We start from the raw sequence: 27,633 nt of genomic DNA, 5'->3' as shown, positions 1-27,633 counted from the left end.
CTCGGAATGGATCTTTATGAATCGGTACATTAACTACGTTTTATATTATATGTACCTAGCTATTAGTTTCTAGTGAATTAAGCCAAATAATTTTAAATACAATGGAAGTCCTCTGTTTAGTTGGTATTTAAATATTGTAGCATTTTGATACTGAATTGTGGTTGCACACATAAAACTAAAATGCTATTTATATTCTTTACAAAATAAACCTATTTTAACAATTATTGTTTTGTCACTTTCTACCAAGGTAGATGTAAAGAAAGAGAGAAACCAATATTATAATTAATAGCCAAATAGGTTTATTTGCACGTTTGACACTTTTATAAACAATACAGTATATATTTTTTTTATAAAACTTTTATGATGAACAAATTTAATTAGTATTACAAAATTGTAGCATTTACTTTATTATTATGTTACATTTTTTAAATATTAAGTTTTGAAGTGATAAAATGCTGGTCACTTATTGTTTAATTGGTTTATTGAGAAATTATTTTTCGAATTATATGTATGTAGAAGCTTTAAAGTTTAGAATAAGTTAAAGGATTATAGATATTATATATTTTTTGTCCTAAGAGTAAGAGATTATACATTTGCAGTAATCATTATGCGTTTTATTCATGAATTATGAACACATCAGGAACACCAATAAAAGACTCTTATTTTAATTTTACATTTACGTTTTAATCATCAAAATAAAAACACATGTACTTACATTATATATCGGTTCAATAAAAATAGTTGAATTAAACATTTTTATGCCAACTAAAGTACAATACGTTTCAGTTATAGCTGTAAAAATCGTCTCAGCCCGAAGTCGAAATAAAATATAAAACGACTCTTTGTTGCCATAGAACATTGAATAACATTTATACAATTGCCATAAAGAAATGCTGTGGCATGTGTTCACATGACATTTCAACAGAAACAACATACATAGGAACTAAAATAAAGTTACTGAAAAATAATATTATATGTACTTAGGTACCATGTGAAGAGATTTTATTTACCCATAAGAACGTTCCACATTTTCGCCACGTCACACAATCTTTAATCAATATTATACTCTTGTGTTTAGATATAATATCTACGTCTAAAAATAATCTTATATATTACGTGTAACGAACAATACCTAAGTTAATTATTTATCATCTCAAATTCTTAATTCGAAATATAAACATTTATAAATCATATACAACATAAAGGTGGAAATTATCCTCACAATACAATAGTCAATACATATATCACAAAGACACAAAAAGTTTGCTGCTCTTTAAATTAGTGACATTTAATCACAGTGCAGCAACTTACTAGCTCATATAATATGTTATTAATTAAATACTATCTCACGAGAAAAACTAAATCGAAACAAGTTAGTACACTCTACTATGAAATGCTAAAAATAATTACAGTGAGAATTCTCAAGTTAGTCCTATGGACTATAGTAGGATTATGCTACTATGTATTCTATATATTCATAGACAATATGACTATTCTAACTCAATTACATCATCTATGTCATCGATGTTGAAGTCTTTCAGCGTCATCAGTTCTGAAAGCAATGTGTACAGATAAATAAATGGTTATAAATTACTTTTTAAACTTTTTTTTTCAATTTTTCACTAGCTGTGCCTGCGGTTTCACCCGCGTGAAATTTATAACCTTTATTTTATTCTGATGTATAAGCTATATTATAGTAAAGTTTCATCAAAATCCGTTCAGTAGTTTTTGCGTGAAAGAGTAACAAACATCCATCCATACTCAACTTTCGCGTTTATCATATTTATAAGTTTAAACACATTACAATTAAATTTTATAAAAAATATATCTTTACAACTTTTATCCCAGATGGTGTGGTCAGAGACATTTTATCAATATCAACATGTTGTAGGAGACTTAACATACATTTTACACGATATATTGGAATTCAATATAGAAATAGGTGTGTCTACCTCCAACTCTCAGATTAATTTGCTATCGTTGAGAGACAGTAAAAAAAATTACACAAAGTTCTTTAATGTTGGGCAGATTTGATCTCTCTGTCATCATAAAAAATGTAATTAAATATTATATGAAAAATCTATATATCACTAGACTAGCACATTCGTAGATAGGTGTATTAGGCATTTTTCTTAAACACACAGATTCTAAAAGAAGTTTTCACGCATACCACACCCGATCTAGATGGAGTAGTCAGAGATAATCAACAGTCGATGTTGTGGTAAAAGCAACACTTGGCTTGTAATATGTTGAATCCAATCCAATCCAATCCAAGCGATCCTACCGGCGTCTCATGTATTAATTTCAATTTAGATATTGGGGTTTCCTTCATCCAGGAGTTAATCAAAAATATAAAATGATAGATTTTTTTGTATCAGCCAGATTTGATTTATATTATAATACGACCTCTTGGGCGTGCATCATTCAGTATATTAAAACCACGACGCTCTCCAAAAGAACTTCTGTAATAAAATAATTTCAGAAAATGTCCTCGGTCTTGTCCTTATTATAGGATAGTTAACATAATTTATGCTTACGGTCAGTCTTCATCTTTTTTGATGAACCAACGGCAGGTGTAGTGGTCGACCGCTTTTTACTCGTATTCAAACTCTTGGAACTTGAAGATGATGACGGCGTCAGCTGGGTCTTTGCAGGTCTATACATAAAAGTGGTATATAATATAATAAGTCTTTCTCACAAAAAAGACTTATTTGAATGTTGATAAAATTAGAATAGTTCATTTAAATATAATTCATATCTATTTATATTTAATAATAATAGTAATCTCAGGCCAACTCACACAGCGCCGTCTAGACTCAAGTTAAGCTAGCTAAAGCTTGTGTTATGAGTACTAGATAACTGATACAAATGTATAGATCTAATTTCTTATCGTAAATACATACATATATTATACATAGAAAACACCCAGACACACAAATAATCATACTCATGACTATAAATGTCTGTGCCGTGCGAGGAATCGAACCCGCGACCATCGGAAGTATGGCGGTGTGCTAAGTCACTAGACCACCAACACCGTAAAAATTGTATATTATACTACATAATTACGGGTGCAAAAATTTAATAAAATAAAATGCAACATACATAGTGATCGACTTCCGGACTTCTGTAGATTTCGTGGTAGTACCCTTTAGTGAGCTCCCTGATGTAGGCGACGAATTTGTAATGGATTCTGTCAGATCAACCATATTTATTTGTTTCGAATTGACATCTGATTTCTTTAACAAGTCAAATTTATTTTCAGTGCCAACGTTTTTAGACTTATCTTTCAATAATTTACTTTTCTCTATAATGATGCTACCTGCATCATTATATTTTGTTCTTATCATTAATCTCGTGGGTGGTATATTTGCTTGTTGTTTCAAAGAAGACTGAGATCCCATTGAGTGCAATTTGGAAACTTGTGGCTTATTACTTTGTGATGGCAAAGATTCCTTGGTATTTACTTTTGACATTACCTCTTGTACTGAAATAGTTTTTCCCTTACGTAAACTTTTTGTAGAGCATTTTATAGAACTTGTGGGAATTTTAATAGTTAGAGCTCCTTTGTTAATATTGCTATTTGGCAGAATATTCGATTTAGGATCGGGTGTCTTATTCAATTTATCATAATTGAGATGAGACCGTTTCGGTTTTGGTGCATCATATGCTTGTATATGGACTACGTCTTTCAGGATAGAAAGCGGGTCATCGGGACTTGAAGGTCTCGATGAAGCTGCGCTACTCGTGCTACTTGATGTTTCAATTAGTGTTTGTACTGGTGTTTCCTTATTTAATTCATTTTGAGGTACAGTACTCTGCATGTGTTTTGTATGCAGTAATTTATCTTCACTGACGCGAATGTTACTTGTGTTAGATGTCGATGGTCTGGATGTATTTTCAATCGAAGTGTTGCGCTGATCCTTATTGAAAGTTGATTTGAAAATCATATTAGTAGAAACTAACTGAGGTACTGCTCCCGTAGCCGTGTTGGGAAGAATAGATTCTGTTGCGGCTGATAAATTAACAGTTGGTGGTGGTGTATTAACGATCTGAGATTTACTGTTATTTACTTCGTCTAATGATATTGGACGAATAGATCTTATGTCTGGAGTTTGATTTTTAGATGCAGTCTGAAATACGATGTAACGTGGAGAATTAGACTCGTGACCTGCTACATTGATCACAGTATTTGTACCTGCTTCGGGAGTATTTTGCATAAACATAGTAGGATTCGAAGATTTTCTTTTTGTCAATATAATAGATGCAGGGTTGAGTGTTGTGATAACCCCTGAAGGGAGAGGTGCGGCTGTGGGTGTCACCTGTGAGGGAGCCTGGATTGGCGCTCCATGTTGCATGTTAGAAGCCAAACGTATTAAAGCACACGGTGTCGGGCCTTTTACTACTTGGGGCTCCATTGGTGGAGACTCCTCATCACTATCTAAACATATTGTATCCGTATAAATGTTGGTATTAGAACGTTCAGGATTGACTAGAGCAGGATTAACTGCTGGCGTGTAAACACTTGTGTCAATGGAAGCAGACACAGCGGAAATAGTTGACACGTTGGAGTTTATTATTGTTTTAGGCGCAATTGTATGTGTATTGCGTGTGTTAGGGGTAGACTGGTCAGGTACAGACAGAGGCGTGGGCTCGACATGGACATTTGACGATTTCTTTGTGGCACGCACTTTAGAAAGAATAAGTGGTTGTGCTTGTCGTCGGGGTTGCAGAATTATGGGAGGTACCGATACGGGGGGTACCGAGGCGGGGGGTATTGAGGTAGGAGGTACTGAGGTGGACAGTAGCTCGGGTAGTACATGATCACTGACAATGCAGACGTCATCATCATCCGGTAGTATACACTCCACTTGAGGCTCGTGTCGCATATCTTCTGTTGGTACAGTCCTTTTGAACCTAGAGAAATAGAAATATATATAATAATTTGCGGCGCGTCTGTTTTATTATAAATCATATGTCTATTTTATTTGGCTACGGCTTGTATGGTGCGTATAATGAACAGTTAAGGGGAATAAGAGCGATATCTTATGCATATAATGTATCAATTTATGAGATGAATTTTGGAAATTCTAAAGTACACTATTAGTACGAGATCCCGCTGCAGAATCAGTGTACCCATCGAGTGTTTGCTGAAAACCAAATTTTTACACATATTTATCATTAGGAGAATTTATATCTACCAGGTTGCCTATCAAAATGTGGCCGCTAGTATTTTTAATTAAATTATTAATAATTCATAATCCGTAAGAAATTTCATTGACTTGTTTTTTCAGTAAAATGTCGTTCACTTTACGGCAACATCTATAAAGACTGAAAAATCATGGTTGCCGTTGCGCACCTGGCCGCACCTCTTCGCAGCCAGGTGTACACAGGTATGATTTTATTACATTTATACACCCACAACGTACATACATAATTTATATATCAAATTAAAGCAAATTTTTTTCTGTTTATTATCATATACGGTTGCCTAATTAAATCTGGCCGCAAATAAGGGTTGCTGGCTAATAAATATAGTAAATATTAAAAGTAGAGTGAAAGAGAGCTAGCGCGTAACACCACTAGTCAAACGAGAATAGCGATTGCCAGCTGTCGGACAGTTTAAAGCCATTGCGCATGCGTCAGATGCTAGTGTTCTCAACCTCCGATTCAAACAATAGTAGGTACGCCTCAAAATAATAAATACTCCAAGAGAAACGTCTTTCTTTTCAAAATAAAAAACATATAACTTCTAAACGCCGATATAAAATGTTCGTATACATTCTTATATATTGACTAAGTAAAATATAACTTACAATCCGACAGGCACGACATTGGGCGCGGGTGTAAGTCGAGGGAGGGTAGTAGGGACGCCGGACGGCATGGAAGATTTTTTCATAGTTTTGCTCTCGGGCTCGGGTGTGTTCTTTAGTTTTTCCGATTCCAATATGGTCTCATTCTGTTTCTGCGCGGTAGCTTCTTCTTGGGTTTTAATTGTTTTATGCAGCTTCTCTAAAACGTCTATTCCCAATACCTGAAATAATTACACAAATATGAAAATCAACAATCATGTCCATATTTTGCATATCAAGAAAATAGTTTCAATGTTTAATTTCATTTTCACAATATACAAAACAAATCAGCCTGTAATTTAAAATAAGCATGATTATTTTAAATTACAGACTGATTTGTTTTGTAATTCATTCTACTAGAATGATTTTGTCTCATGGTAAATGATAACAGTATTTTTTATGGCCAGACTTGTTAATTATTACAGAACAATTCACACAGCGCCATCTAGACCCAAGTTAAGATAGCTAAGCTTGTGTTATAGGTGTTATGGGTACTAGATAACTGATACAAATACATAGATTTTTGCTGTGCGAGGAATCGAATGCGCGACCATAGGAAGTAAAACGGTGTGCTACACCGCTAAACCACTGAGGCCGACTGAGGCTGTCGAAGAGAAGTCGTGAATATTATGGGACACCGATCATGAGAAACGGCAATGTAATACTTGCAATTAATTAAGACTGGTAAGACCAACTAAATATTGTCATCTAAGCACTGCACAAGCTGTGCCACCCCACCTTGTATTTTACTATTTTTATTTAGTATGTAAGATCGATATTTTAACGTACAATTGTCTGTAATATATATCATCTCAACCGACAATAACGTATTATTATCTCGCAACAAATATATCATGCCCAATGAAGAATGTTAACTAATTTTGATTATTAGCTCTCCATATTCTCTGTCAAAAATAAAAAATATAAGTGAAAGAATTACTTCAATACGTCAATTAGTTTCTGATTTATAGAAGTAAACGTGCGATGCGGACTCGTGTGACGGTGTGACGTCATAGTACAACAGTCGCTTAGTCCGCTCGTCGTCTTACGTTTCATTATAAATTATAAATACCTTCAACAATAACCAAACCAAATACTAGGAAATCATGTGTTATGCCGAAACGTACAAATACAACCACCAAAGTAATAGTTATTTTTACTATAACCACAAAAAAATCCAACAAATTTGATAACAGTCGTTGCGTCCTCTCTTCGACGATGTAGCCACATTAAAAATGCTATAGTACGTTTACAGCCTCTGTTGGCGGCACAATCTTCGCAAGTTACATTTAAAACTTCGTGGTTTTAAATGTACTGCTCTTTTTACTTGTATGTAACCGATAGCACCAAAGCCGTCTCTTGCCGACTTGGAATAAGTTACAAATAAAAATAAATAAAACGGCCTATTAATAAGACAAATGAAAATTAAAAAAGGTTTAGTTCAACCCACTACATTTGCAATAAATCAATATATGTGTTTAGTTAAATTTACTAAAAGAGGTACTTATATTCACATATGTACATACGTACGTATATACGTACCTATAAAACTCTAACACACATTTGTTCTCTATAACGTAAAATTTAAAAGGTTTAGTACTTCTGCCTATTTGAGTTGCAATAGTTGCAATATGATATCATTTGGGTATTTTTTTTTTAACAAAACACTTTAAAACAGATAAGTAATTTTCTAAATAGCAAGAAAAGTTAACTTACTTTTTTATTCCTCGCATTTCGGCGGCAACGAAATCACTAGGTATTTGTTGATAAATAATGGGCAACCATTAGTGCATTTATTTTAGGCAGATCATCCGATTGCTCTTTTTCGATTCCTACATCCATTACATTATGAAAATGAAACAAAATACTGCACAAACTCGGCGACTCGCTACTAAGCGGTGCGGACCGTTGTAAAATGACGTCACATGTCACGAGACTGTTAGCGGGACTCGAAATTTATTGTAAGTTTAAATGCTTATAAAATCAAAACTAATAGGTATTTTTGACTAAAACAAAAACTTAATATGTTTGTATACATACAAGCTTTACTATACCAAATTTTCAACCGATTTGGCATACCTATTAACATTCTTCATTACAAAAATTACATTCATATCATAACATATCAAAAACTATATAAGTGAAAAAATAAAACAATAATCGTCACCTTTACAGCGATGTCGTAGATAGGGCCACTAGTTAAAGGTCTGCCTGTAGATTCTATTTCCTTCAATGCCTTATAGGTGCTGTACTGAGCGGCCAGGGTAGCCGCATCGTCGTCTAACATAGGGTTCCCATTCAGGTAAGTGTGTGCTACGATTTTAATAAAGTTTTTATTAGTAAGCAGCGATGAATGGAGTGGAATAACTTCCGTAACAGCCGCCGGAGGCTCCTGAACCGGTTTCGGAGCCATAAGTGGCTCATCATCATCATCGCTCAATATTATACTGGTTTCGATTTCCGTAACTCCTTTTGGCTGTACAGACAGCGCTTTTTCCTTTGATGTTTTATCATTTGTTGATTGTTTTTTATTCTTCTTGGACTTATTTTTCATTTTTTTCACATTTCTGTTTTCAAGATCTTGGATTACTTTATCTGGCACTGAGTCCGTAGAAATATCGTCGTCACCTAGATCCACTATAGAATTGTCTGTGACCTTTTCTATGTATTTTTGTGCTTCCACTGCGGCCTTCCTTTTTTTCCTGCCGTCAGTATTGTCAGAAGTATCCTCAACCGATGTTGACGCACTGGAAGTCGACGGAGTCTCTTCAAGTATATATCCTGGCTTCTTGCATTTTGGGCCCGGTTTCGGACTAGGCCTTGCCTCTGGCACTGGACACGTCTGGCTGTCCTTCGGAGTCCATGTATTATTTACCGATTCACATACAATATCAATAACGCCTGGTAGAGTGATGTCCTCTTTTTGAAGCAACACATTAGCAATGCTACCAATCAGTTCGTTGTTTGCAAAGTTATGGGGTAATGAGCTGGTCCGCCCGGTGGCGACCAATTCGCGGACGCCTTTAACCAGTAGTGGCACTGCCTGCGCGCCGTAATTATTTTGAAAGTCGTATTTCACCAATAGTTCTGAAATTCTCTTCACAATTTGTTCTTCTTTGTATTTATCTAAATTTAATGCACTTTGGCTAGTTGTAGACAGTGGAGTTTCCGACGCTTCAGGTGATGTCTGAGATTTTATTGAATTCCTTTTATTTTTCTTTTGTTTATTGTCGGAAGGTTTGAAGTCAGAATCAGTTTTGATATCTTTAATTGGTTCTTCTTTAATATCGACCGCCTTCGATTCAGTACCACACGGTCGTTTATTAGGTCCTCTCTTAGTAATATTGAGCACTTGCATTTCTGTAAAGATGCAAATGCAAATATTAACATTTGGAATATTATACGGCAATTTATTAACAACTTTGGATAGGTTACTAAGAAATTTCTCCCATACTGTATGTTAAAAGCAATTTGTCTTTGTTACTATGATAATTTATAATATATGTGCGATAATATAGTAGTTTAGTTGATGTTGAAATCTACAATAGGCTGACGATATACAAGTTTCACGTAAATCCATTGACCTAGTATCGCGTAAGTTCATGTGTAATATTACGTATTGTTGTCAACAATATTCACTCTAATTAAAATCAATTAACTGTATGTTTTTTATTGCATTTAATTTTAAAATAAATAGTATAATACTTAGTAGAAATTATTGAGCGGAAAACTAATTCCTATCTGATGGATACTTAAATCTGAGGGCATAGCTAGGGGTTCGAACCTCGGTTCAGACCGTCGTGATCAGTTTGAATGGAGTCGGAGGTCAATCGGAGCGGACTCGGGCGAGCGGGAGTGCACCGGCACTCCTTCACACAGGTGAAGTCTGCGGGCGTCGACTCCCCGGTCGATCGCGCGGGACGGCGTGGGTGGGGTCGTCGTCCTCCCCGGCGAGAACGGTGTGGTGGGTGTACGTACGCTTGCCGGCGTGCTCCTGCTGGAACTGCATCCAGGCGGCGGCGCGCTCGTGCTCGGGCAGCGCGGGCTCGGAGGCGCGCAGCAGCGAGTCGTGCTCGTGCACGGCGTGCAGCGCGCTCAGCCGCGCCACGCGCAGCAGCGCCACGTCGCGCACGCCCGCCGCCACGCCGCCCAGCACGCCCGCGCCCTCCTCGTCACATCTACCACGCGCACACACGTATTGTTCTCAGTTGAAGACCAAAAAAAAAATGTTTTTCCAATTTTGTGCAATTCGTACGTAAGCGTAATGGCAGCTCTTAATCAAAATAAATAAATAAACCTGGACGATTCACACAGCGTCATCTAGTTCCACGGTGAGCAGAACTTGTGCAAAGATATGCGTAATATACATAAAAAATACTCAGAGCGATACAATCCTATTTATGAATACAATTGTTTATAATATGCGAAGAATCGAACCCGCGACCATCGGAAGTAAACCGCTAGACCACAGAGGAAGTCAATAAAAACTAACCACAATTATATTTAACTTTTTAAACACGATAATTCAAAGTGAAGTAAAGAACGTGCGTGTAAAGGCAGTTATTAAAAATAGTCGAATTGAGAACCTCCAATTGATTAAGTAGATTGAAAATAACTATTACCCTTTCACTAATAACGGCATACCAATATAGAATTCAATTGTTTAAAGTAAATAATTGCATATGACTAACCTGTACAGTTCGGTGAGTTCTTCCATGTTGTAGTGACGGTCAATTTGTTGTTCATCGACGACCCGACACGACACCGCTTGCTTCGTCACCGATCGTTCGTATATCTTCTGTTCCATGGTGCCCTAATAATTCAAATTTTCAATAATGTACTACTACATCTATAGTGATAAAAAAAGGGTTTAAGTACCTATATCCAACGGAATTGCTATTGATAAGAAGTCGCTTATATTAATATATGTATTATAAAAAAGGTTATGTGGTAAATTTAAATGGGGTCGAAGAGAAAGCGACATGTATATCAGCGACATCTCTCTACAATGTTCTAAAAGATCTCAGCCTGTCTAGAACTACTGTGGGTTTTATACTAGAACGTGTATCGGAATTTACATTAGCAGGCTCCTACCAGATTTGCCTGGGAAAAGAGAGAAATACGAACCGGGAAGGTGAGTGAAATACGTCTGCAAAGGGCTCAATAAACCTACACCTGGGTCACAAGCCCCGAGAATTCCTCGGTCAAATTTGAAAACATGGAATGCTAAGAAGTTCGTCTCTGGCAATACAACGTTTGTTTACTATATAGCGCATTCCTGATATGTGTATTAATTTTAAATTGATGACTATGTACACCAGTGATTGAGAAATATATATAATAGTATTATTTTGTACGTACAAGTGCGACGAGCCGATATATGTAACAGTCTTTCTTCTGTCCGAAGCGGTAAACGCGGAAGATGCTCTGTATGTCATGTGCGGGGTTCCATGACGTGTCGAGGATGATGACGCGGTTGGCCGCCGTCATGTTCAACCCCAGCGAGCCCGCGCGGGTCGAAATCAGGAACAATCTGTGGTCATAACACGAGCATATTTCATACTTTAGGTATTGAAAATTCAATAAGTCAAATGTTTAAGAGTTCGAAGGGGAATAGGAAAGAAGGAATGAGGGAACTAGTTTAAAATATATAAAGTCAGTACATTGATTAATCCATTTGCAATAATATTAAATGAAATATACATCCTAGATGGAAAAATAACTATTATCTATATGTATGTAGAAATCCACCAAGAAAGTATATTCAAAAATCCTCTCCTATGTAGGAGACATAAATAAAGAAGTGTTAATGTGACTGTAAGAAACTTTCTTATTCTTAAAGAATGTGTGACTTAAAAATGTATTCTGAAATTTAATACAGAATAGATGTCCCGCTAGCCAAGAATAGGCCAAGGTGACCCTCCCAGTCTAAAACTTCTGTGATAATAAAGATAGTCCAGTGAAAGTCAGCTGCGGCTCCTAGCAGTAGCAACCTCACAAACAAGTAAACAGATATAATATATATTATATATAAATGATACTGACTTGGTTTTAGTATTCTGTTCTGCGTTGAATTCGCGACACCATTTTTGCCGCACTTCAGCGGGCACGGAGCCGTCGAGTCGGTAGTAGTCCTGTCCTAAACTCCACTTGTTGATCTTGCGCAGGAAGAACTCCAACGCGTCCATCGTATATAGCGATGTGGAGAATATCAAACTAGAAGGGATATATATATATATATATATATATATATATATATATATATATATATATATATATATATAGTTGTTATATTAATAATAATAACCCTGGACAATCAAACAACGCCATCTAGTCCCAAGCTAAGCAGAGCTTGCGTTATAGGTACTGGGCAAATAATATAAATACTTCAATAAGTTTTCTTTCGTAAGTAGAGAATAATATACAAAGAAACGGTTTACTAGATTTCAATGTAGTTTTCGAAGTTGTTACAAGCTTCCCTTAATATTTAATGGAAGTTGCATTCTAACTATATATATACTAGATATGAATAACAGTAGTCGCCTATTGTTATTTAGAATACCCCGCGTACATAGTCAGGGGTGAAGCTAATATCAAACATAACACTATAGATAACATACTCACACTTTGTCCCCGAGTTTAATGCACTCGTCGAGTATACGGAATACTGCGACAAATTTATTGGAACTGTCGAGGGAATCCAGCATGGCGCCGCCCTCGAGATACTCCATCCACCATACTTCGGTGTTGCTCGGCTTTACATCCTCAGAGGCGCCTAGATCTTCGGTAGCCAAATCGTCTTCTAATTTTTCAGCTGAAAAAAAAAAGAATATTAGAGCAAACATCAGTTCTACTCCCAAGTTTCAAATAGATTTCAATCCAACCCGTTTTGTACTATTTTAAATAGATAAAATAATCCGTTAGTTATTTCATTGAGTATATAATTGCTTCTCATAAACTTTGTACTCGTATACGGAACATAGCAATGAATGTGATCGGAATGAACTAGCTTCAAGTGTATACCCGCTGATGATTTTATAGTGATTCCAGTTTAAAATCCTCTGCAATTCCAGTTTAAAACCATAGATAAACGATGAGACAAATTCTCATCGTTTATCTATGGTTCATGTAAATTGTAATAGACAAACAAAAATTCTAAACTGTTTTAAAATTCTTTCTCATATAGAATATCAAAATATCAGAGGCTAACATAGGTTATTATCTATACATACAATTAAAATTGGAGTGTCTCTTTGTAATATTGAAATAACCGTTTTTTTAATACATCCTTATGAATATATATACGGTACATATACTAAAATAACATTTTTTAACATTTTTGTCGGTCTGTTTTTTCCGGCTAATCTCTGAAATGGCTGGACCTATTTTGACGGTACTTTAACAATTTTGTACGTACAGGTGCGACGAGCCGATATATGTCATGTAACTTGTCGTAAAGTCTTTTTTTGTCGTAGTCTTAGCGTTGCCTCTTTGAATGGCCATACTCAGTCTCTGGGCAAAGTAGCTACCAGCTTTCGGGTACAAGTCACCTCGATGAGCCGCCTTGAAATACTCGTCGAAAATAATTTAGCTTACAGACTCAATGAGCCCGCCTCCATGGCAAATGACAAAAACCAATTACCTTTAACTTTTTTGGCGAGAGTGTCTCTTGTCCGTATCTGGAAGTTATGCAGCACCTGCGGATGCGACCATATCTTCTGCAGCACGTGAAAGTCTTTCAATATGTTCTGTTTACTTTCTTTGGCATAATTCGCCAAGTAATGCTTGTACAAATCCCATTGGCACTTAGTGAGTGATATGAATACTGTGTATTCATATTTCTTTGGTAAATAAGGATATAGAACTGAAGCTTCTTGTCGCTGTAAACATCCTTCTAGTACTTTATGAAGAATGTGAGTTCGCGCCTTCATCAGTTTTATATCTTCTTCTATGGAGTCTCGGTGTTGTCCATTCATTATTGGATTTTCGAACCTACGTAATAATCAAAATATTAGAGTTACTAGTCATACAGAGAGTATGGCATAATCTAAAATATATGTTTTATTCCTCAGATGAGACGGGCCTTTAAGAGCGTAAAAATAAGTGCGATTTACTTTACTACTGTGAATAGCGCACAAAAATAACATCTAATACAATTTAAATTAATTCAAATAATGTATTACCTGTTTGAAAACTCTGAATATGTTCCAAGTAAATTAGGCTTCACAAAGTCAACCATGCAGTAATACTCTCGCAAATTATTCTGCATCGGAGTACCGGTTAGTATAATCCTGCGTTTTGTGACGACCCTACTCATTGCTACTGCTAGCACCGAGCAATCGTTCTTCAGCAAGTGACCTTCATCGCATACAATTATGTCTGGTCCAGGGTCCAGCAATGCTGTTCTTATTTTGTTTATAATAGTCGGCCTGACGTCGTCTATAATCGGATCGAGAGTGCTCAGATTACGAAACAACTCATAGCCGATTATGAAGATGCCGCCTCCATTGTACCAGTCCTCGAGTTGGTAGGCGCGCTCGTACGTCTTCTTTAGCTTAGATAGTTCAAATACCTGTTGAAATACATATTATTAAAACTGTAACCCTGATTTTAACGATAAATACGCAATAAATAAAGAACAAGTTCAATAATTTTATAGAATGATGTTATATGGAAAATGAATATGCCAGCATTTTTACAGAAGTTTTGACATAAAACACATTCAATGCTGACGCACATCTTCAATTTATAATATTCGAAGGAATAGCATCGTGTCATACCTATAATGCTATGAAACAGTTAAGTTTCTATAAACAGCATGTAGATACAAAAATATTTTTATGCAACTGACCTGAAGCTTTCTTCGCAATTTCCTTTGCTTGAAACAAAATTATAAAAAATACTATTACATACATGGACATATAACGGTGTATTTAATAGAACAGGAAGGTCCCCATGACTAAGTACCGGGTACATTTATAGTTTACAGATCGTCAACAATTTTTTTTTATTTATAACACTTTATTGCACTTATATTGAAAGGATATAAACAAAATTAATACATTAAATTATAAACCTAAGACAATAGGGGTCCTATCGCTAATGTAATATCTTCTAGACAAACCATTTTTAAAAACATCAAATAAATCATCTGTAAAATTGTAGATTTGGGGGGCATTTTTCAAACTTTCTTTAGGCTATATCTTGACCCATGTTTAATCTGTATAAAATATATTCTGTGGGAATTCCTCCAAGTCTTTATATGTGATATCTTGTTAATGTGTATTAACACAATAGACACTTTTAGTCCCATTACGATATGTAAAGATTATTATATGTAAAGAAAGAATAAGACGAAACTTAATTATATAGAGACAAACCTTAATCTGGTCGGTGACCGGCCCTATCCACTTGTGTATTTCGTCGACCCAGTTAAGCACGGTGGACAGCGGGCAACACACCAGCACGCGCTGCATACCGACGCCCGGGTGTGTCAATACCTTTAAAGGAAATATAGATAGATAGAATATTATTTTTTTCTAATAAACAGTGAAAAAAAGACACAAAAATTTTATTAATGATTACAGTAATGTCTATTTACAATAAGGCGATTTTTTAAATAAAAAATACTATATATTATTTATATTTAATATTTATCTAAGAGGACTGAAGCTGTCGGCGACCCAACGGCCACCTGTTCTACGAGCTACGTGTCCTGCCCATTGCCACTTCAGTTTCGCAATTCTTCGGGCTTTGTCGGTCACTCTGGTTCTTCTGCAGATCTCCTCATTTCTGATATGATAACGCAGAGGAACTTTAAGCATAGCCCTCTCCATTGCCCTTCGACTGACTATGAGCTTATTTATGAGGCCCATAGTTAACGACCTCGTCTTTGTGCCGTAAGTTATCATTCGTCTTGAGACATTCCGGAAATTTTGGCAGAAATAGGTTCGACAAATTACTAGAATTTTTAGAAAACGCATGATATTTTAGTTCTTCAGAATGACAATGCATGACGGGTGTTATGTCCGTCACAAGACCATTGATGTCCGTAGTACGTATGTATATAGGTAGCTGTTGCTATTTTCCAGCAGATGGATCATCGGCTTGTTTGTCATACCACTTAAATACAAAAGAAAGTACTTACGGTATGCAGCAGCGCGAGTACTTGCAGCGTCTTCCCGAGACCCATGCAGTGTGCGAGGATGCAGCCGCCGCCGAGGTGCCCGCTAGCGATGTGCGACAAGCTTTCAAAACACGCGTCCCACATGAACTTCACGCCCTCATACTGTAATTTAAATTATCACTTATTAAATTAAATGTAGTAAATTTAATTCAATGAAATAATAATATTAAAAAAAACTATTTAATATTTTGTTTATTTATTTCAGTATGTCAATATTTTGAGACTGTGGCAAACTATACATTCATACATAGATCTAGCTGTTGTCAGCAACTCATCGGATTTTATAAAAATAAAAAAATTAATCTATTTAACTAATTTAGTTCCTGTTGAAAAATAATTTACCATGCTTATACTACACCTATTAAGAAAAAAAAAATATATATATATTTGTTTACTTGCCTGATGCGTTTTCATGACCTTGGTGAAGAAGGGATGTATTGTGACTACAGGCCGATTCTCATTGAAGTCGTACTCCAAGCATACCTCTCCATTTATGACTAGAACATTCACGCCCTCCTCACAACCGAGCAGTTCTCTCTGCAAATAAAAACAATTTTTCTGTAACATAAATTCTTTAGTGATTCTACCGAGATGAACCGCCGGATTTGTTTGATAACAACTCATCAGACAAATCCGAAATACGGCGCGGCAGTAGGTTTAGCGAACATCGAATTTATAGGAATATGTAATATTACGTCTTACGTAACGTCACGCCAATTTCAGTCATATAACGTTGCCATTAAATGCCCCCCCCCCCCTTCTCCGTACGCACCTTACCGTATGACGTAATTATTACATTGCCCCTAATGTATGTAAAGTTGTCTTACCAGCCTGCTTTGTCTCGTATTTAATCTACGTTTTCTCTCCAACTCTTCCATATTGGCTATCACAGTACCGCGTGCTAACGACTTCTTGTCTATGACCTGAAACAAGACGCTAACCTGTCAAACCTTGTTTCGTATAGTATCAGAGTCGACTTTGACCTGATATGTGGATTATATCATATGCACTTATACCAATGAAATGATGGTTACATCATATTAATTAACTGCATTAAGAACTTACTTTTCTTATATTTCGACGACCTTTCGCGTACCCTTGGTAGTGTCTTTTGCCTGGCTGTACCGAGTCCGGATTCTCACCAAGAAGTTCCTTTGTTAATATACTGTAAAATATGAATAATTATAATCTATATTAATAATTTCGTCAAGGGGTACAGTAGACTCGAACAAAACCTTATATGAATAACAAAACATAAAAAAATATTGATTTCGAGTCGACAACATATATCCGCAAAATTCAGATTATAGAGTATTTCGTTAAATTCTAATGACACTGACAAACAATCCGCAGTCGCCATCTTTTCATTTCACTAGCTAACAACCGATCAACACATCGCGTGCGTTTGCACCAATTAGGTATCCATCACCTATTACACACAAGTTGCCGGGTATTTGCATTTTTTAAATAATGTTGTGTAGCACTATCCGAAATTAAATTATTTACCCATATTTGTAGGTTATACAGAAATAATATGTGGGTGTTTATTTAAAAAGCATTAACACAAAATTAATAAAGCATAGGTATTAATAAAAAATATGGTTGTTTTTGCGGGGGCTCAACCCCAGAGTGGGGGCATAGCAAATGGCTAACGCGAGGCGAGAGGAAAAGTTGAAAGGAAGAGGAAATGGATAGGAAGAAGGGGAAAAGGACGATGGTGGACCACGTGGTCGTACTGAAGGAGCGACAGAAATAGGAACTCAGCAAGTCCCTGAGAGTCACGCGGACTAAAAAAAAAAGATTGAAAAAAACTTATGTAACCTTTTTATTTATTTCTTTTTTTATGTAACCTAGGGGTTTTGATCCAACCTTCACCTCCCTAGAGGGGTGTGGAAGACCAGACAGTCACTATAACCATAACCAGAAAAGTAGACGTTTTAGTTCAAATGTCATTGTCATTTAGTTTTGCATAGTGATTTACTTTGTTTGGATTACACACATTATGCCGAAATAGATACGAAGTAGAAATACATACGATTTTCGGCACGACCAATGAAATATTTTATTTTCATAAAATATTGGTCGTGTCTTTGTTTGGTCTTTTGTTTGATGATACCTGTATCATTTTGTTAACATCCGAATCTCCTTGCATTTGATAAATATTGTCACAATTGTGGAAAGTCGGTGCAGCGAAGGGCTCTCTAAAGATGGTGAGTAGTAATCTAGGTCTGTATGTAGGCAGATTGTGTTTTTAAGTGAATTTTGTTCTATGTTTTCTACTTAAAGTGAATAAAATAAGTACTTATTTACTTCCAGTTGACGATCAAGAATGGGAAAGATGTTTGGATGAAACAATTGGTTTTAAATATCAGCCAAAGTAGAGAGTACTAAAACAAAAAGGTTTACAGAGAATAAACCTTAAAAGTTATTCTTCTTTTGTTAATTTATTTCGAATGTTATTTAAAATAAAAATTATTTGTATAAAAACTTTTGCACTTTTTATTTACTATATTTATTAAACACAATGAACGAAGCTATACGAATCTATACCTTGATTACCTTTAATATTCCTTGTGAACTGATGGCTACAGAAACATCTACCCATATTTCACCCGGGCGAAGCCGGCTTTTCATCTAGTATAATAATAACCTTGTAAAAGTCTTATAAAAGGTTAATTATTTCAATCCAGGTTTATATTTGTAAACAATGAAATAAACATATGCCAATAAATGTGTCTTGCCGTACTTGATATTTCTTGTCAACTAAAGTAGCTAGCCGAACTGGACGGTAGGTATAGCGATAAAAATTATGAGATACATAAAAAGCCTACAAGCTGAAAATAAATGATTTTGAGTTTGAGTCTGACCCAAATTCGTCGTTATAAAATCAAATCTGGGCGATACAAAAAAAATTGTTAGTCAATTTAAGTTATTGACTTTTCGGTGAAACATCGATATCAAACGATTCTAGAGACGGCGATAAGCGCGCGCCTTGCCACATTGGATTAAAAAAAACTGTGTATCGCTAGTAGGGTATAGTATAAGTAGTGAAATTACATAACAATAAGGACGATACCTTACTCCTATGGAATGGCAACACATGGCAACGTGATGTCTATAGCGCTGTTAATGTATACAAGCCACGGTTACCGCCAACCATTACGTGGACAATCAGGTTGTTTGCTATACCAATTACAAAAACGAGCTAAAACAACTTACCCAAGTTGTTTCTGCCTCTCCAGCCGCTTTTTAACAGATCTGCGAGACCGCCTCTGTTGCTTTACGCGGATCTCAGGACCGTCGCCGCGCCTTTCAATGAACTCGTTCACAATCTTGGTGCGTTTAGCATCATCAGCGCTAAAAGTATTTTATATAATATTCCATTAAAAACCTTTCTTTCTAACACTGACCTACCTTGTAATGACAAGTTTTGTTACATTATTTAATTTTATTAGCAATTTTTGTGACTCCTTATAATAATCTAACAGTATCTATATGTATTCAGATATAAAATTTACTGTATGTTGTAGTATCTGCATAAATCTACAGTAAATTTCATTTTAATGATGTCCAGTAGTTTATGTTGAAAGACTAACAAACATCCATACTAATATTAACATTCACGTTTATTATATTAGTACAACAAACATTTGTCAACATGTATTAATTACTAGCTGACCCACGCAACTTCGTCTGCATCACACTTGACATTTATTATTATATTTCGCCCAATTTATATGTTTCTAAATTATAGCCTATGTGTTATTCTGATGTATAAGCTATATCACTGTAAAGTTTAATCAAAATTCGTTCAGTAGTTTTTGCGTGAAAGAGTAACAAACATCCATCCATACTCACAAACGTTCGCATTTACAATAATAATAACATGATATCAATATATACGACTGGACTTACATAGCAGTATCTTGCTTTTTTTCAAGTCGCTTGAGAAGTCTTTCTTTCGTGGTCACCCACTGCTTTTCTTCCTCAGACGAGGAGTCTTCCTCTTGTTTTATATTGTCTCGAGTCAATTGGTTTTTTGATGAATTTTTCTAGACCCAAATAATTGATCAACATTGAATATAATAAAAACAATATAATACACATCTGTGACATATTCTATAAACATCTATTTGAAAGGAGTTTTTTAAATTTAGCAGTATAAGTGATAAATTTGTTTTATCTAGTGCCCACTGTACTAGAAACAAAATCAAATAACATTTTAATATTAAAGGAGCTGGACTTTAGTTAATGCACTAGATACACAGATGACTTATATGTAATGTTGTCCATGTTTATAAATGTGTAATTATGTGCGGTTGGTAACGATCATTAAACGATATATTCCGATAGCCATCCTGAATATTTTGTTAGTAGTTTGTATCGCAACAGGTTTCTTTAAGACAAAATTCGAAAAACACGATAAGTTATCTACTTGTTTTTTTTTTAAGAAAAACAGTCACACAAATTAATGATTTGACTAAGAAATTCTAAAACTATTACATCCCCCCTTAAAGTATGCCAAAGGTTAAAAAACAGTCATGTTATAATAACTCACCAGTGTGTTTCTAGTTATTGGTCTATTTATAGAAGTATCAGGTATGTCATTGCCAGCAAGTACTATTGGTGCATGCAATATTGTTAGTTCTTTATTCATCATTTTATCAGCAGTCAACATGACAGACTCAGGATTTTCAACTAGTGCTGGTTTTGATTTAGATTTAAAGTTCGGTTTCCTTTGGATTAAAGGCTTGTCATAATCTGGTTCGACTTTTATTTCTATTTTTTTTTCTGTCTCTACTTCAGTATCATTATCATTCAAAAGTAAATTTTTAGCTAAATTATTTTCTGTTTGGTTTGGAGGCTGTAAAAATATAATAATTCAATTACATTACAAAGTATAAAAAATGTTGTACCCGATTTACTAACTTGAATACCTTTATGAACGCAACATTATGAATATCTCAGGCAGATCACATATTCTAAGGACTCCAATCTGCAAGAGTTGGCCATATTGACGGCCTCTGTGATCTAGCGGTTTAGCACACCATCTTACTTCTAATGGTCGGAGAGTACAAACATTTATATTTATGAGTATGATGGCTTATGATCTGGGTGATTTCTATGTATTAATATATATGTATTTACAAAAAAATTAAACCAGTCGTCTAGTATCCATAACACAAACTCTGCTTATCTTGGGACTGGATGGCGCAGTTGAATTGACCGGGGTACTTATTTTTATTATAGTGATTAATTGATTGACAGATGAACTGAAACCTAGTTTAATATATTTTTTTAATGAGGATGACTTACCAGTGGCGAGCATCTTCTTGTATCTTTTTCACCTTCATCTTCAGAAGGTGCCAGTTCATGATAATAGTCAGAGACAGGAGAGTTTCGTTTAGAGTTAGAAGCAGAATTTTGCGTCGGGGCTCTTAATATAGCCTTTGATTTTAACCCTCCTTTACTTTTACCATCCTTTAGAGTTGATACCCTATTCAATGATTGCAGGTTTGTCAGCCTAGTAATAAAACAAATAGTAAAATAACATATATTAAAATTAAGAAATGTAATTAATTTAGTATGTACCAAGGTATATTATTTGATCCTGAAATTTTTTATTTTCATTGAATAGTAGAAGATAAGATTAGCAATAAGATATGATGCGCCTAACTAAATCTAAGCTTTAAAAAATCTAAGTTTTTTTATTTTACTTACTTTTCAATTTCTTCATCGTCCTTGTTTTTATTATAGATACCTTGATACTTAAAATAGGTATCCACAAATGATTTTGGTAATTTGTGCAATATAATACGAGAATTTTGATATATTTTCTTATCTTTGACATCAACTGGATAGCATTTCCAACCATGACGTTCTATATACAAGTTACTCTCTTCAACTTGCGGTACTCCAGCTTTATATCTTTTTGGAGATGGTTTAATTGCACTATGGTTCTGTAAATTAAACTCGTCATTGTCATCATCGAAAATAGGCATTGTCGGTTGACACACAAGTAATTCAGGAGGGTCTTCAAAATTTATTATAGGGGACTGTCTGCCACCATCATCTTTATTTGTGACCACATCACTGTTGGGTATAGACTTTAAATGCTGCTCAATTTCATTTTCTTTTTCAAAACTTTCCTTCGCAATAATTTTGTCATAAACATAGCTCACATATTTTTGATAGTTAAACATTCCATTCTGGTCCATTGTAGAAAAACCAGGGAATTGTTGTTCTGCATTAACATCGTGGCCACTTGTTTTGGGTTTGTCTATATCATCGCCAATTTTTGCAGTAGAGTCTACACTATTACATTGTATTTCATCTGTTTCATATTTATTTTCATTTGCCAAAACTTGTGTATTAACGGATTTTTTTTCTGAAGCCACTTCATCTGGCTTAGAAATATTATGTTTCGCACTATTGATAGGTTCCAAACTTATCTTTTCTCTCTGAGATGCCAAGGACATATTTTCACTTTCAGACTCTGAAGATTCTATTTTCTTTTGTTCTTGTCTTATTCTTTCTTTCATTTTTCTAGTTAAAACTGCAACTTCGTTAATTGGTACTACTGATTTATTTTTTACAGTATCTATAGTTTCTTTATTGCTTGTTTTTAATTCACCTTTTTTTGACTTTTTCTTCCGTTTCTCAGTTTTCTTTTTATTTTGTATTTTTTTAGTGTTACTTTCATCGGAACTACTTTCCATAAGCGTGTCTTTTACACTATCAATTTTCACTGGTTCAAATGCATGTGGTATTAATAAGCCCATGTCATTTTCCATAAGATCTGAATCAGGCTCGAATTGTCTTCGTACCCTTAAATTACTTTGACTAAAAATGCCTTCATTAGATGTAACATCCAAATCCATTGCCATTTTATTTGATGTTACAAGAGATTCGAATTCATAACTACTGCTATTTTGTCTTTGGAAGGTTGGCACTGTAGTACTCGTACAATCTAGTTCAGATTTTGTAATTACACTTTCTGTTTCAATATTAATTCCAATAAAATTGAGATTGGGTTCACATTTCACCATGGAAGTATCCACTACAACGTTGGTAAATTCGTCTTCTGGTTCACTTTTGATACGAACCATAACCGGTAGATTTGAGATATCCTCGTGTCCGGTTTTGTTTGAATGTTCAGGTTGAAGTGGGTCAATAAAAGACCGTAATTCTTTCATCTTTATTTGACTTGCCCAGTTGTTTTCTTCTGCTACAGATGTTTGTTCATACTCCTCTAGATCTCCACAATAATTAGTATCCTCTTGATCGTAATATTCAAAGTTGTCATGAATTGAGGGTGACTGTTCAATATTTAAAAATGCTTCTTCGGACATTGTATTTACAGAGTTTATAATCATGGATTGAACAAGGGCGTCATTTACGTTATTATTAAAAAAAGATGTATTCAAAAATTCTAAACAAATATTACTCAAAGTATTTATCTTATCACCTAAAAGAGAGATTTCTTTGCTTTTTACTTTATAATCAATTACACTCTCATGAATGTATGGGTTTTTATTATATATCATTTCTATAATATTTTTATAAACTATATGTTTTAATGATTTTGGTTGTAATAAGCATACCCCTGTACAACTGTCTGTTAAGTTCCATTTGTTTTGTAGTACGTGCACACATAAAGAAAACAATGTTTTGATTTTAATGTGTTTCTTAGAAACACTCAATACACCCAGCTGCTTTTTGTCAGTATAAAATGTATCTGTGTTAGAAACATGTACAGTAGTTTGTTTTAATTGTTGCTGTGATTGAATTTCAATAGGTTTATGAAATTTATCTATATCTAGAATATTTTCACTTTCTCGTAACTGATTACTTATTTGTTCGTCAATAGGTTTATTACCAAGTTCCTTTGAGACAATATCAATATCACTTCTTTCACCTGGTAGTTTATTAGTTATATGATTTATACTGGCTTCCATAAACAATCTGTTTATACAGAGGCGTAATAATGAGTATGGTTGTGTACATTCTTTAATATCATTTGGTTTTATGTTAGTGTTATTGGTTTTATTACACACAGATAAAAAATAATGTTGTATATATACAGTACACAATGACAATAGTGTCTCTGGAGATGTTGACTTTATTATAATATTATTCAAACATTTCATTTCAGTCAAGTTTTTGTTCATATCAGATATAGCAGCACTGTCATTTGGATTATTTATATAGCGTGCATCATTACTTGTGTAATTAGTACTGCTGGGATATTCATCAGATTGAACCACAAAATAATTACATATGTAACTCCTGTTCGTATGAAGCCAATCTGTAGATACAAAAGGAGCACATATAGATGCAACATTTTGCTGATTATACATCTTAAAAAAATCACTTATCATCTTAGATGATATGTAATTATCAGGAGGTTTTTTATTTCGGCTGTCCTGGGCTAAAAAAGACTGGTTTGGTTTTACTTTTTTTACCATTACCGAATCATTAATCCATACTGTATGTTTCCCTTTAATATTAAGTTTCTTTTCGTCAGTGGGTTTCTTTGCAATTTTTATTGAAAGTTCTTTGTTAAGAAAAACTGTTTTTGGATTAAATTTTGGTTTATTTGTTTGAGATTTTTCCGGATTTGTTGTCCCAATGGGCTCCTCTATTATTTCACAATCACTATCACTATCAGTCTTAACATTTGGTGTGACAGTATTGACTTCACCTCTGTGAACTAGCAGATTATTAATTTCCAAAAATTCTTCATATTGTTTTGCTAAATCTTCTTCCATTTGTATTAAATTGTGTTTCGCAAGTTTAAATAACAAGAATGATTTCTTTACACAATAGTCCATTTTAAAGGTATCAGTGACATGGTTAGTATTAATTTTTTTCTTCATAAAGTCTTCAGATTTTTGTGTCATTAATAATCCTAATTCAGATGTAGTTTTAACAATACCATTCAAAAATTCGCATGCTTTTTCTGCCTTTTCCTTTGATAGAATTACATTATTCTTCATGGGAATATCATAGGGTGTTGTAGTCTGAACAGCAGCTGTCACTTTTGGTACTGTATGTGTTTGAGTTGACATTTCAACAGTTTTTCTAATGTCATTTGCATCCAAAATGGGAATTTCAAGTGGCGTTATAGAACTTTGGGTTGATGTTGTGGATGACACTTTCTTAATCATCAAATTAGTACTTTGGATTTTTTTAACTATAAAATTTTCTAATTCACAGGGTGAACTAGATTTATCTGTAATTTCTTCACTTGTATTGATAACAGATGATTCTAAACAAACTTCAATGTCATTGTCTTGCGAACTTGAACTAGGTTGTACAGTTGTAACATCTGGTGTTAAGACTTCTACCTTACTGAGTTTCTCTGTATCACTCTTCTTGCCTCTCTTTTTGGGGCTCTTTGATTGGTAAACATCTAATTTTCTGCATCTTTTCCTTTTCTGCTTCTTAAATCCTTCTTTATCAACCTCTTCACTATCAGTGCTATCAGTAATGTTTGATTTTCCACATTTTCCACCTGGTATATATTCATCATCTGAGTAATATCTGCCACCCTTTTTATTTCTTCTAGGTTCATCATCAGATAATTCTACATTAGCAAAAGGGTCTTCATCAGAATTTTCATCATAATGTAAATTTTGTTTTATTTTTCTGCGTATTGGTCTTTTTGAAGTGTCTTCAATTAATAACGAACTCTCAGTATCTTTGTTCTTATTATCTTCCCTTAATTCATCAGTTTTTACTTCATTTACAATACTGTCAATACTGTCTATATTATATTCAAAATCTGACATTATAGCCATTTTTGAATTTCTCTTAGTAGGTGTACTCTCTGTTTCACCCAATTTGTTTACTTTGGCTGATACAATGTCAATTTCAGCAGTCATGGTTGAAGCTGTAAAGTTTTCTAATGATATATTAGTACCATCCTTTAATTCTAAATTATTTTTAATTTCAATTAAGGATATATCATCTCCATCATCAGAATCATCATTTTGTGATATAGTTATTTCTGCACCAATACATTGTTCACTTTTAGAAAGTTTTATATCATCATATTCAATAATGTTATTTTCTAATGATACCTGTATACCATCTATGACTGTAGGTAATAATTTATCATCCATTTTGGCCATTGGATTATTCTCTCCATTAGAAACCTTGTGGTCTAACAATACCAATTCAGCAGTATTTTGACTTGTTACATTGTCTTTTGCTTGATTTACAACTACAGACTTTGAGTGGCGCCTTCTTTTCACATTTTTATTTTGCATAGTTACAGGACAATCAGAATCTGTATTGTAGATTTCTGACAGAACATTATTCTCGCTATTAGTATTTAGTTTAGTTTCATTGATTATTTTTTTTGGTCTACCTCGTTTCCTTGGTTTTATATCTTCTAATAAATTTGGATTTTGTGAATCAGCAGTAAGTGTAGATAATGTTTGCTTTGTGCTTCTTCTAGTGGCCACTTTAGATTGTTGCATGTATATGCTTTTCGAGGATTTAATTGAATCACTACTACAGTCATTCTTTTTTTTACGCCCTCTCTTCGCTCCTGTGAGAGCTTTTTTAACTAGATCTGGAGTATTATTTCCACAAACCATACTTTGTGTAGTGGCATCATTTTGTCGTTTATTTCTAACTATCTTTGAATTTCTTGTATTTTTCTTTTTTCTACCCCGTTTTTTAGGAGTACTTTGATTAGATGAAATTACAGATTGTCCAGGATCAGGATCTAAATGTCCTGAATCCAAGGGCTCAAAGTATTTAGTGGTAGATTTAGACAAATTATTTATATCTGGTGGTGGAATGTGTTCATTGGTATCATTGTATATCTGATTGTCGTCTCTGATCTGATGCTTATTACTTATTTCTAATGATAGAACATCTTTACCTGCAGACATACATTCATTGTTTACTTCTGTAGACTTGATAGACAACCGCTCATCTGTATCCGATGTTGTTTCCTTTTGATCAGATATTGAATCACAATTCTGAGTAGTAGGTGATAAAATATCCGACAAAGTAATAAACTCTTCTTCGTTATGAGCAGCTTGTGATTGAAAGTTATCAAATAACTCCTCACTTATACAGAGGTTGGTGGAGTCTAAATTAGATTGTTCCGACATTTTTGTACAGTATCCTTACCCAAGTCGTAGAATAATACATTACACGCATTATAAAATTAAAACATAAAGATTGTGGAAACTCATGGAATATCGTATTCTGCCGATATATGGATAAAAAATTATTTGTGTAATTTTTGTTGTTAGCATTTGACCATAAAGTATACAGTATATACATATAATTATACACAATTTTTTTTTATTAATATGTTTTACGGCTCTGGATTATAGACTATTATAGACAAATTTGCCATATTACCAAGATGTCAAAGACAACATTAGTTCCGAGTGTTGCAACTTTAAAACTGAGCAAGTAATCACGATGATTACATATTTATATTTCATAAATAAACATACAGTGATTACACACAATAATGACTTGAATTCCTATATATGTTGGTTATTGGAATTATTTTTTTCTGCTGTACATTCTGACGGTGTACTTCATATTCTTTTGTACCCTATG

General features: G+C 34.4%; 1 protein-coding gene across 1 annotated transcript; it reads right to left on the bottom strand.

The window, feature by feature from the left end:
• Nucleotides 1-1,062: 1,062 nt before the first annotated feature.
• LOC131852395 (uncharacterized) lies at nt 1,063-27,170 on the bottom strand. Its single transcript, XM_059203070.1, has 23 exons — nt 21,760-27,170; nt 21,355-21,562; nt 20,597-20,902; nt 19,954-20,090; nt 19,258-19,395; nt 17,104-17,203; nt 16,866-16,961; nt 16,438-16,575; nt 16,000-16,140; nt 15,233-15,352; nt 14,704-14,730; nt 14,036-14,424; nt 13,495-13,844; nt 12,477-12,666; nt 11,898-12,068; nt 11,214-11,385; nt 10,544-10,665; nt 9,831-10,030; nt 8,020-9,212; nt 5,817-6,034; nt 3,070-4,917; nt 2,538-2,689; nt 1,063-1,552 (listed from the first exon to the last, which is right to left on the bottom strand). Exons 1-23 carry the CDS (start codon nt 27,168-27,170, stop codon nt 1,491-1,493), a joined length of 11,889 nt encoding a protein of 3,962 aa, XP_059059053.1. The 3' UTR covers nt 1,063-1,490.
• Nucleotides 27,171-27,633: the final 463 nt, after the last annotated feature.

This window comes from Achroia grisella, unplaced genomic scaffold (assembly GCF_030625045.1).
Source record: "Achroia grisella isolate CSIRO2021 unplaced genomic scaffold, CSIRO_AGI_Agris_v1 utg848, whole genome shotgun sequence".
Taxonomy (NCBI): Eukaryota; Metazoa; Arthropoda; class Insecta; order Lepidoptera; family Pyralidae; genus Achroia; species Achroia grisella.
The sequence above is the reverse complement of the archived record's forward strand: the minus strand, read 5'-3'. Positions and strand labels throughout refer to the sequence as shown.